We start from the raw sequence: 12,416 nt of genomic DNA, 5'->3' as shown, positions 1-12,416 counted from the left end.
ATTTCTGCAGTGCATCTTGTAGATACTGCTACTGAGTGTCGGTGATGGAGAGAGTGAATGCTTTTGGTGTGATGCCAATCAAGTAGGCTGCTTTGTCCTGGATGGCGTCAGGCTTCCTGTGTTGTTGGAGCTGTATCCATCCAGAGAAATGGGAAGTATTCCATCACACTCTTGGCTTAAGCGTCCTAGATGGTAGACAGTCTTTGGGGAGTTAGGAGGTGAGTTACTTGCTGCAGTATTCCTAGCCTATGACCTGTTCTTGTGGCTACTGTATTTTTACGGTGAGTCCAGTTGAGTTTCTGGTCAAGGGTAAGCCCCAAGATGTTGATAGTTGGGAATTCAGTAATGGTATCGACTTTGAATGTCAGGGGACTGTGTTAGATTGTCCATTATTGGAGATGGTCATTGCCTGACATTTGTGTGCATGGGTATTGTCCATTGCTGCATTTTGCCATGGACTCCTTCAGTATCTGAGGAGTTGTAAATGGTCCTGAACATTGTGTGCAATCTTGGGCAAGCATCCTACTTCTGACCTCATGAGGTTGGGCCTACGATACTACCCTGAGCAACTCCTGCAGAGATGTCCTGGAACTGAAATGACTGACCTCCAACAACTTGAACCACCTTCCTATGTGCCAGGTATGACTCCAACCAACAGAGAGTTTGCCCTCGATTCCCATTGATTACGTTTCTGTGCGGGCTCCATGACGCTACACTCAGTCAAATGCAGCCTTGATGTCAAGAGCTGTAACTCTCACCTTGCCTCTGGAATTCAACTCTTTTGTCCATGGTCAACCCAGACTGTAATGAGGTCAGGTCCTTCTGAAACTCAAATTGGGCATCACTGAGCAGGGTACTGCTAAGTAGGTGCTGCTTGACAGCATTTTTGATGACACCTTCCATCACTTTACTGATAATCGAGAGTAGATTGATAGGGTGGTAATTGGTTGAGTGAGATTGGTACAGGACATACCTGGGCAATTTTCCATATCATCAGGTAGATGCCAATATTGTAACTGTACTGGAACAGCTTTGTTAGGGAAGCAACAAGATCTGGAGCTCAAATCTTCAGTACTACTGCCAGAATGTTGTCACGGCCCATAGCCTTCACGGTATCCAGTACCTCCAACCATTTCTTGATATCACCTGGAGTGAATCAAATTGGCTGAAAACTTGGATCTGTGATGCTGGGGACCACTCCAGGAGACCGAGATGTATTACCCATTCAGCACTTCTGGCTGAAGGTTGCTGTGAATGCTTCAGTCATATCTTTTGCACTGATAAATTGCACTTCAGTTGTTAAGCATGGGAATATCTGTGAATCCTCCTCCTTCAGTGATTTGTTTAATTGTCCACTGTCATTCATGACTGAAGAGCTTAGATCTGGTCTGTTGGTTGTGGAATCACTTTGCTCTATCATTTGCTGCTTATGCTAGTTACCATGCAGGTAGTCCTGTTTGATAGCTTCATCAGGTTGACACCTCATTTTTAGGCGTGCTTGGTGCTGTTCTTGGCATACCCTCCTGCAATCTCCATTCTACCAAGGTCAATCCCCTGTTTGGATGGTAATGGCTGAGTGGGGAGATATGCCAGGTCATGAAATTGCAGATTTTGCTGGAATTCTGCTGCTGTTGATGGCCCACAATGCCTCATGAATGCCCAGTATGGAGTTGCTGGATCTGTTCAAAATCTGTCCCATTTAGCACGTTGATAGTGCCACACAACACAATGGAGGTTATTCTCAATATGACGGTGGGACTTTGTCTCCACAAGGACTGTGCGGTGGTCACTCTTAACCGATACTGTCATGGGCAGATGAATTTGCAGTAGACAGATTGTTAAGAATGATGTGAAATATGTTTTTCCCTCCTTGTTATGGACAAGTTGGACCGAATGGACTGTTTCCGTGCTATGTGACTCTATGGTTCCCTCACCACCTGCCATGGACCCAGTCAGCATCTATATCCTTTAGCACCCAACCAACTCGATCAGTAATGCTGCTGTCAAGCCACTCTTCATGGTGGATATTAAAAAATCCCCCACCGGGAGTACATTTGCGCCCTTGCCTGCTTTGTGCTTCCTCGAAGTGTTGCTCAACATGGAGGAGTACTGATTCATCATTTGAGGAGGACAGTACATAGTGATCAACAGGGCGTTTTCTTGCCCATGTTTAACCTTATACCTGGAGATTTCATGGGGTCCAGAATCGACGTTGAGGACTCCTGGGGTAACGCCCTCCCGACTGTCTATTAGTGTGTCACCACTTCTACTGGGTCTGCCCTGTTGGGAGAGGGCATATCCAGGGGTGGTGATGGTGTTGTTTGGGATATAGTCTTCCTGACAGAATTGTACCCACAGACAACATGAGGCTGTTACTTGACTAGTCTGTGAGACAGCTCTCCCAATTTTGGCACCAGCCCCCAAATGTTAGTCAGGATGACTTTGCATGGTCAACAGGTCTGTTTTTGCTGTTGTCATTTATGGAGCCTAGGTCCATCCAGTTTTATTTCTTTATTGAGACTTTGTATTGATTGATACAACTGAGGTGACTTGCTAGGGCATTTCAGAGGGCAGTTGAGAGTCTGGGTAGTCAATACTCCATTCACCATCAGTTGCTATGTTTCACAACGTTGTTCTAGGTAAATTTTTGATGTGTTACTGTCCATTTCAAATTGAGATTACACTTTTTTTTAGTCAAAAAGTTTAAGGTTTGGCTATTTGAACCTCTAAAGACCTCCTTTAACAAATGGTTAGAAATTTGTAAGCAGTATTGAAGTTGTTTTCATTAATCATATGGAAATTTTTTATTTTAAAATTTAATGATCCATATGTAGCTGGGATTAGCATCATTAATGTGATCGCTTCAAGTTGCATGCATACCCTGCTGTTTTGGAAAAAAATTGCTCACTTAGAAAGTGCAGTCTAAATGCTTGTGTTTTTAGTGATCATAAGTTTCTTGTACCTGAAGCTGTGAGCTAGATCTCTTTGGCAGAAGGTATTGATGAGGTGTTGATTTGTTGTTGAATTCATCATATTTGATATGCAGGTATAGTAGTAGTTGAATCCTAATCTTTATTTTTGCTAAAAATAGAATGCATATCACATTATAGGAAACCACAAAACAAACATTCCTTTTCCATCATCTCATTATTTCCACTGAAAAGAAATATAGGACGTTACAATATGAAACAAGACCATTTAGCCTATCATGCCAATGCTGGTTTGCTTTTGTTTTTTAATACTGTCTGGAGAAACCCTTCAGTTTCCCCACTAATTTGCACCTTCCAATTCGAGCCTTGTTTATGTATACACTGATTGAACAAAGTTTATATCTGTCCAATTTTTCGAAAGGGTCTTGGGGTGCAGTGGTAGTGGCCCAAGTTTTAAGCTGCATACAGGTTATTAGATTTTATGAAGTTTTATGACAAATATATACAAATAGGTTCTTAAAACTTTCTTCAATGCTGCTTGGAATTTCCTTTTGTCATTCTATTATGTACTTGTCTCATGTTAACTTCCAAAATTTTAGAAGTTACACGACACTAGGTTATAGTCCAACAGGTTTATTTGAAGTCACAAGCTTTCGGAGTGCTGCTCCTTTGTCACTTGAAGTGGAGGGATTTATAGGTAGGTCCCTCCACTTCACCTGACGAAGGAGCAGCACTCCAAAAGCTTGTGATTTCAAATAAACCTATTGGACTGTAACCTGGTGTCATGTGATTTCTAACTTTGTCCACCCCAGTCCAACACCAGCACCTCCACATCCAAAATGTTAATACTTGCTGTTCTGTCAAAGAACTGCAGGTATGGGCAGAGCAGACTTGTAAATGAGAGCAGGAGAATTTGCAGATAATGTTGTATTAAAAGGGAAAGAAAATGTAATTCACCTTACAAGAGCAGTCCAATGGTTTATTTTCAAAAGGGTACTACTTGAGATATTTGCTGTGACTGGCAAAGTAAAACAAACATAATACTGTCATTCGAATCTAGATTCATGCATGCAACAACTTTCTTTATATCTGTCAAATTTACTAAACTTAAAAATAGTTCTGATTTGCTTTTAAGTATTATTATGTATTTTAACCCTAGAAATCTAAAAAGTCAGTATATGATGAGGAAGATGGTGAAAATGATTTTGAGCCAGTTGATGGTGTTCGAAGCACGCATCCTGATGCATCTCAATCAAGGCTGGGCCGAGCTAAGAAAGAGGTGAAATATTTTATAGAATCAGATGAAGATGACTATGACGATGATATGTATGATTAACTGTTTTAAAAAAAATTGAAGCAAAATAATGTACCTTGTGTCTCTTTATTTTTGTCTCTTCTATCTGGTTCTTTTGTACATTTTGGCTCGGTTTTTGTGAAATTGTACCTGTTTTTATTGTGTGTAGATGTTCTTAACATTTTATCATGCGTACATGCAATTTTATTCACTTTTTTACTACTTACAAAATTCATGTCTGTTTTGAGTAGTCTTGTAGAAATGTAATAGAATGCTGAAAGCACATTTTAACTGTTTAAGTGAAAAAGAATTGCAAATCTGAATGCGCTTTTTTTTTAAAAATGATCTTGAAATAAACTTTTAGAAATGGACTTTTGTGCAGTGATTGCATTACTATTGAATAAATAAATGGACATGAACAATACGTACTTTATATAAGTTTACTGTAATCAAACCATAATTCACAAAACCATTACTTAAAAAGACACCAAACCACATAACATAACCTTGGTATAGATGGCCAAAAGCCCAATCATAAAATGCAGTTTTACATGAAACATCCTGTGCTAAGGACTTGATGATTTAGGGAAGGTGTACCAGGGTTTCGGGCTTTGACGGTGAAAAACAGTACCATTCATGATCAAACAATTAAAAATCAGGGATGTTCAGTCAACCAGGATTAGATGAGTGCAGATATCTTGGAGGACTTTGAAGGGATTGCAGAAATGAGGAGAACTGTAGGAAATAGGAGCAACAATAGGCCATTTGATGTATCAAATGTGCTCCAGCATTCAATATGATTATAGCTGACACTTTATCTCAATGCCATTTTCTCTCTCTCTTTGTCTCCCCCTTATACAACACCTGGGAGGGGCCAGGCCATGGAGGAATGTGCAATTTTAACATTTTAACATCAAAAATGATGCTTAACAGTGATGTGGGTCAGTAAGCAAGAGTGATCGATGAACAGGATTTGGTACTAGCAATAATGTTTTTGACCATGGCCAGGATATTCTGAGGAGTGGCTGTCGCTGTCACAGTCAAATTGCGACTTCACACTTGCGTGTTTGCAGTAGGACAGAAATCCACATTATTAGCCAGCAATTCCAATCTGACTCCTTCAGAAGTACAGAGCCCACCTGAAATCCAACATTTCCCCCATTGGGCAGGATAATTGGGAGGTCAAACCATACCCAACATTTCATAACAGTAGTTGCTGTATTTTGTGATTTTTTTTTTTAATATTCAGCAGAAGAACCAGCTACTGTAACAGCTTCTATGAAAGGAAAGTGGGTAAGTATTGGCTTAGGATTGCTCTTGGTTAAGGGGTTTGCATGCCAGGTGGATACAGTGCCAGCTAAGTGATGGAATGCTTTGGAGGATTAGCAGTCTGGTTTGGTGAGATGTGAGTTGTTGGATCTGGCAGAGAAAAGGGTGTTCAGGTGGTTGTGGCAGAAGTGTCCAGGTGAGGAGGTTTGGATGGATTGGGTCCAGGTCAAGTTCCAGGGTTGGGAAAGAATGGATGGACAAAATTATGTTGAGTTGGAGATGTTTGTCCGTCCAAAGAGTAAAAATGGGTTAGGGAAGGTAAGGTTGGTGGAGTGGGGTGGCATGAGATAAGGAAGAAATTGCAGGGGCCCTTGCAGAAATATTTGTATCATCTACAACTATGGGTGAGGTGCCAAATGGCTGGAGAATGCTGTGCCTTTGTTTAAGAAGGGATACATGGAGAAGTCTGGAAACTATAGACCTGGGAGTCAGACTTTGGTGGTGGGTAAGTTGTTGGAAGTGATTTTGAGAGATAGGATTTATATGCATTTGAAGAGGCAAGGAATGAACAGGGATAGCATGTTTCTGCGAGGAAAATCAAATCTACCAAACTTGATTGAGTCTTGTGAGGCAATAACCAAGAAAATTGATGAGGGCAGAGTGGCAGACATTGTTTACTTGACTTTAGTAAAGCCTTTGACAAAATTCTGCATGGTAGAGTATTTAGTAAAGTTAGATCATATGGGATTTAGGATGAGCTTGCCAATTGGATACAAAATTGGCTTAATGACAGAAGACGGAGTGATATTAGAGGGTTTTTTTTTGGACTGGAGGCCTGTGACTAGTGGTGCTCCACAGAGATTGGTGCTGGGTCACTTTTGTTTGCCATGTGTATAAATGCCATGTGTATAAATGATTTAGATGAGAATATGGCAGGCTTGGTTAGTAAGTTTGTGGGTTGCACCACAAGTAACGGTAAAGTGGATCGTGAAGAAGGTTATCCAAGAATACAAAGAAATTTTGATCATTTGAGTCAATGAGTTATAGAGTGGCAGATGGTGTTTAATTTGGATAATTGTGAGGTATTGCATTTTGGCAAAACAAACAAGGGCAGGACTACTACAATTAAAAATACAGCCTTCAGAGTGTTGTAGAACAGAAACCCCTAGAGGTTCAGGCACCTAATTCTTTGAAGTCTGCATCAGAAAGTATTTAGCACACTTGCCTTCATTGTTCAGGTCTTTTGAGTAGGGAGTTGGGATATTATTTTTGTACAGGATGTTGGTGAAGCCTCTTCTGGAATACTGTGTCCAGTTCTGATCACCCTGTTATAGGAAGGATATTATTAAATTGGAGAAGATGCAGAAGAGATTTACCAAGATGTTGCCAGGATTGGTGGATCTGAGTTATGGGAAGAGGCTGTGTAGGCTGAGATTTCTTTCCTAGGAGGTTGAGGGGTGACCTTTCATTGATGTTTATAAAATCATGAGGGATATAGATAAGGTGAATGGCAGATGTCTTTTCCCTAGTGTGGGGGATTTCAAGACTAGGGGGCACATTTTTAAAGTGAAGGGAGAAAGATTTAAAAAAGATACAAGGGGCAATTTTTTTGCACAGCAAGTGGTTCGTATGTAGAATGTACTTTCCGAGGTAGTGGGCCTGTGGGTACAGTTACAATGTTTAAAAAACATTTAGATAACTACATGAATAAGAAACATTCGTAAGGATATGGACTAAAAGCAAGAAAGTCGGACTAGTTTAGTTTGGGATTATGCTTAGCATGGACTGGTTGGATCGAAGGGTCTGTTTCCATGCTGTATGACTCTATGATCTCTGACTCAGTGGTGAGTTGGCGGCACAGTCAATGCAGTAATTACCCAGAAATTAGAATAGGTTTTCAATATTCTAACCTTTCCTGGATAATTATTAGCTTAACTGAAGCAGAACCCTCTAAATGCCTCAACTTTAATGGATTCTGTTGGAGGAATACAGATGCAGGGAAATTGCCTATCAGAATCTTCAAGATCCTGACCAATTCACGAGTATAGGAGTCTGCTGCATCTGAGATTGTACTTTGGTCCAGACACAATCCCAATCTACACTGTTCCAGTGACTAACTGACCATCAGAATATCTGGGCTGTGGTGTTTGAGGGAGCAATACCTAGGAGAAATTGCCAAAAATTTCCAATTCCAAGGCAAAATAACAAATAAACCCTAAGGCTTCCAGGAAAACTATCAAAATCAAAGCCACAAAAGTATAAGTTATGGACAGATTGTTTCAGGCACCAAAATATATTCTCTTGATTTTATTTTAATTGAAGTGGTCATACTTCCCCTTGTTAGAGAAAATGGTAATGTATGAAGTATAATTCCTCTGATGGCTTTCTTTACATTTAAATTTCAGCATAACTTTATTGCACAATTTTATATTGAATCTGTCAAATGTTTATTTGAGAGAGAGAGAGATAGAGCTTTACACAGGTAAGTTGAATACCTATGCTTCCTCCTGTGTCTAATTCACTGATTTTACGTTTTTAACTTTATTTTTCCAAATAACTTGGGCATAAATATTGGTTTTTAAATGAAAATTGGGAATTTAAGTAGAAAAGGTAATTGAAAAGATTCTAAACAATTAAAAAGGATGAGAGTAATCGTCAGAAATTTTGCTTTAGGCAATATACATTAAAGGAAAAATTAAAATACGTAAAACAATTAAATCAGGAGTGAGAAATAAACATGAGAAAACAAGACAGCAGGAGGACGAGCTGAGGTGTTTGAACCATTCCTTGTACAAATTCATGGACTATGAGGAACAAATCTGATTGAATTGCCGGTGCAATTTCAAGTCCGACGGTGAAAAGTGGAATGTATTACCATGACATAGCTGCAAAATGGAGTGCTGTGCAGATTTATCAGAATGATAATATTCAGAGATGTGGTTTTTTGAGGAGGAGAGTTCAAAGAATTGGGACCCTCAAAGAAAAGTAATTTCCATGTGTGTTTTGATTTGATTTATTATTGTCACATGTACCTAGGTACAGTTACAAGTTTTGTTTTGCGTGCAGTACAGGCAGATCATACCATTCAAAGATCATAGGGTTATTGAACTGACTGAGGAATACAAAGTTACAGCTGCAGAGAAGATGCACAAAAAGCAAGATTCACGGTAGATTTGAAATTTGAGAGGTCCCTTCAGAAGTCTAATAACAGTGGGGAAGAAGCTGTTCTTTAACCTGTTGGTATGTGTGTTTAAGTTTGTTTTTAATCTTCTGCCTGAAAGAAGAGGTCGGAAGAGATTATAAGCGGGGTGGAATGTGTCTTTGATGATGTTGGCTGCCTTTCTGAGGCAATGAGAATTGTAGATGGAGCCAATGGAAGGAAAGCTGGCTTGCATGGTGGACTGGGCTGTGTTCACAACTTTCTGTAGTTTCTTACAGTCCTGGGCAGAGCAGTTGCCATACCAAGCTGTGATGCATCCAGATAGAAAGCATTCTATTGTGCATCATAAAAGTTGATGAGAGTCCTTATAGACATGCTGAATTTTCTTAACCTCCTGAGGAAGAAGAGGTGTGGTTGTGCCTACTTGACCATCGCATCAATGTGGGCAATCCAGGACAGATTGTTGGTGATCATCACTCCTAGAAACTTGATGCTCTCAACCATCTCCACCTCAGCTCCATTGATGTAGGTAGAGTCGTGTCCTCCTCCATGCTTCCTGAAGTCGGTGATCAGCTCTTTCGTTTTAAATAAATGATTTTTTAAAATCAATAACTGTTTGTTCTAGATTTCCCTACAAGAGGAAACATCCTTTCCTTATCCATTCTTTTAAGAATCTACAGTATTTTATGTTTCAATCAAATTGCCTCTTACTCTTCTAAATTTCAACAGATACAAGCTGATCTTTACTCCTAAGATGACTTGTACATTTTTAAAATTTATTCATAAATATAAGAACACCAGCTAGCAGCAAAACGACATGATGAACTTTCCCTCATGTCAGTGCATTCAGACAATGAAGGCCATCAGTTTAACTGGGACAATGTGACCATCATAGCTCCAGCCTTCCTTTCAGTAAGGAGACCAGGACGAAGAAGCAATGCTCCATCTGTGGACTCATCAATGCCCTGTATAAATATGGTGCCATTCAGCCATGTCTGCACCAGCTTTTGTACTCCAATCCCCTCCTTAATAAACAATGACATTTTCCATAAGATAACACAGTGTGGAGCTGGAGGAACACAGCAGGCCAGGCAGCATCAGAGGAGCAGGAAAGCTGATGTTTCTTCAGAAAGGGGGAGGGGAAGGGAGCTCTGAAATAAATAGAGAGGGGGGTCGGGCTGGGGAAGGTAGGTGGGATGGTGATAGGTGAGTGTAGGTAGGTAGTGGTAGGGATTGGTCAGTGAGGAGGGAGGAGCAGATAGGCAGGAGAGAAGACGGACAGGTCAAGGAGGTGGGGCTGGGAGGGAGGTTTGGTCATGGGATGAGGCCAGGGGTGGGGAGATTTTGAAGTTAGTAAAGTCCACATTGAGACCATTAGGTTATAGGCTTCCAAAGTGGAATATGAGGTGCTGCTCCTCCAGTTTCCATGACATTTGCCATGCCTCACTGGGTCACATGCTGGAAATGAAGTCACTATTTCTGAAGTCATCACAAAAGTTACAGATTTTACCAAAGTATCCAAAATTCCCAAATTACCTGCCTTGTCAACCTGGGTCTGAAAAAGCATGGAACAGGTTTTACTACTCAACACCAATGACTATTTGTTACAACTGCCTCAGGAAGGATTTTATTAAATTGGAGAGTGTGCAGAAAAGATTTACAAAGGCATTACCGAGACTGGGGATTTGAGTTATAAGAAGAGGTTGTTGGCTTGTTTGCTGAGCTGGCTGGTTATTGTACAGATGTTTCATTATCATGCTAGGTAACATCCTCAGTGTAGCCTCCAATGAAGCGATGTTGTTTTACTCCACTTGGAATTTATATGATCTGGTCTGTTAAGTTGGATTGTGTCATTTCTGGTTCTGTTCTGCAAGGGTTTGAATATGGGGTCTAATTCTACATGTTTGTTGATTGTATTACGGGTTGAAAACCAGGTCTGTAGGAATTCCTGTCTGTGTCTGTGGTTGGCTTGAGCTAGATGGTCACATTGCCCCAGTTAAATTGATGGCCTTCATTGTCCGAGTGCACTGAGATGAGGGAAAGTTTGTTGTGTCATTTTGCTGCTAGCTGGTGTTCATGTATCCTGATGGCTAGTTTCCTTCCAGTCTCACCGATGTAATGTTAGTTGCAGACATTGCAAGATATTTTGTAAACTATGTTGATCTTGCATGTCATGGGTACGGGATCTTTAGTCCTTGTGAGTGTTTATCGTAGTATGGCGATGAGTTTGTGTGTTACCATGATTCCTAGTGATCATAGGAGTCTTGTTGTCAGTTCTGATATGTTCTTGTTATAGGGCAGTGTCGGCAGTGTCGCCAGTGTCTTGGGGTGTACTGTGTCCTCTTATCCACAGGTGCCTACTAGATAGACAAAGCCAAGAGGACACAGTACACCCCAAGACACTAGCCACACTTTTCCATAGGAAGAACATATCAGAACTGACAACGTGACTCCTGCGACCACTAGGAATCATGGTAGCACACAACCCACAGCCACACTACAATAAACACTCACAAGGACCAAAAATCCCAGACCCATGACATGCTGGACCAGCATAGTTTACAAAATACCTTGCAATGACTGCAACTAACATTATATCAGCCAGACCAGAAGGAAAGTAGCCATCAGGATACATGAACACCAGTTAGCAGCAAAATGACATGACAATATTTCCCTCATTGCCGTGCAATGAAGGCCATCAATTTAACTGGGACAGTGTGACCATTCCTAACTCAAGCCAACCACAGACACACATGGGAATTCCTACAGACCTCGTTTTTAACCCATAATACAATCAACAAACATGTGGAATTAGATCCCATATACAAACCCTTGCAAAACAGAATCAGAAATGACACAACCCAACTTAACAGACCGGATCATATAAATTCCAAGCGGAGTGGAACAACATCGCTTCATCAGAGGCCGCTCTGATGATGTTACCTAGCATGGTAACAAAACGTCTGTATGATAACCAGCCAGCTCGGAGAGCAAGCCAACAACCTCATCCACACCGCGAACTACAAATCTTCGCAAGAACCTTAAGTTATAAGGAGAGACTGGATAAGTTGGGACTTTTTTCACTGGAGCGTAGCAGGTTGAGGGGTGATATTATAAAGATTTATAAAATCATGAGGGGAACAGATAAGGTGAATAGCAAGGGTCTTTTCCCTAGGGTAGGGGAGTTCAAAACTAGGGGGCATATTTTTAAGGTGAGAGGAGGAAGATTTAAAAAGGACCTGAGGCGCAACTTTTTCACACACTGCGTGGTTCGTATATTGAATGAATGGCCAGAGGAAGTGGTAGGTACAGGTACAGTCACAACATTTGAAAGACATCTGGACAGATACATGAATAGGAAAGATTTATAAGGATATGGGACTAGTTTAGCTTGGGAAACCTGGTCAGCATGGACAAGTTGGACCAAAGTGTCTGCTTCTATGTAGTATGACTCTGACTCTAAATGATTAAGCCCTAGCCACAGGTGAACAATTATGAACTGTCAACATATAACTTTCATTCAAACTCTAACCCCCTTATAAAACTTTCCCTACACATACGTACAGACAATTGGGAAAAAATATAATGTTATGGACAGAGGGAAAACCGAGGAGGTTGTTTGATGGCTCCTGTCCAAAGCGTTCACTGAGATGATCCTTTTCAATTGCCAGGAGTTGCTGCTTCTCAATCTTGCTTCTCCAGGCACTTTGACTTGTTTGCAGTTAGCATGAAGTGACTGGATCATAATGTATCAATTCTCTGA

At 40.7% G+C, this 12,416-nt stretch overlaps 1 protein-coding gene across 1 annotated transcript in view; it reads left to right on the top strand.

Annotated features, from left to right (window-relative positions):
• Nucleotides 1–4,595, top strand: part of top2b (DNA topoisomerase II beta) — a 162,211-nt gene extending 157,616 nt beyond the window's left edge. Inside the window, exon 36 of the mRNA XM_048607571.1 lies at nucleotides 4,090–4,595. Within this exon, the coding sequence (XP_048463528.1) occupies nucleotides 4,090–4,266 (177 nt within the window). The 3' untranslated portion in view covers nucleotides 4,267–4,595. The remainder of the gene's footprint in view (nucleotides 1–4,089) is intronic.
• The last annotated feature ends 7,821 nt before the right edge of the window (nucleotides 4,596–12,416 follow it).

This window comes from Rhincodon typus, chromosome 2 (genome assembly GCF_021869965.1).
Source record: "Rhincodon typus isolate 14 chromosome 2, sRhiTyp1.1, whole genome shotgun sequence".
NCBI classification, from domain to species: Eukaryota; Metazoa; Chordata; class Chondrichthyes; order Orectolobiformes; family Rhincodontidae; genus Rhincodon; species Rhincodon typus.
Note: the sequence above shows the minus strand (reverse complement) of the source record. Positions and strands in the feature narration are given on the sequence as shown.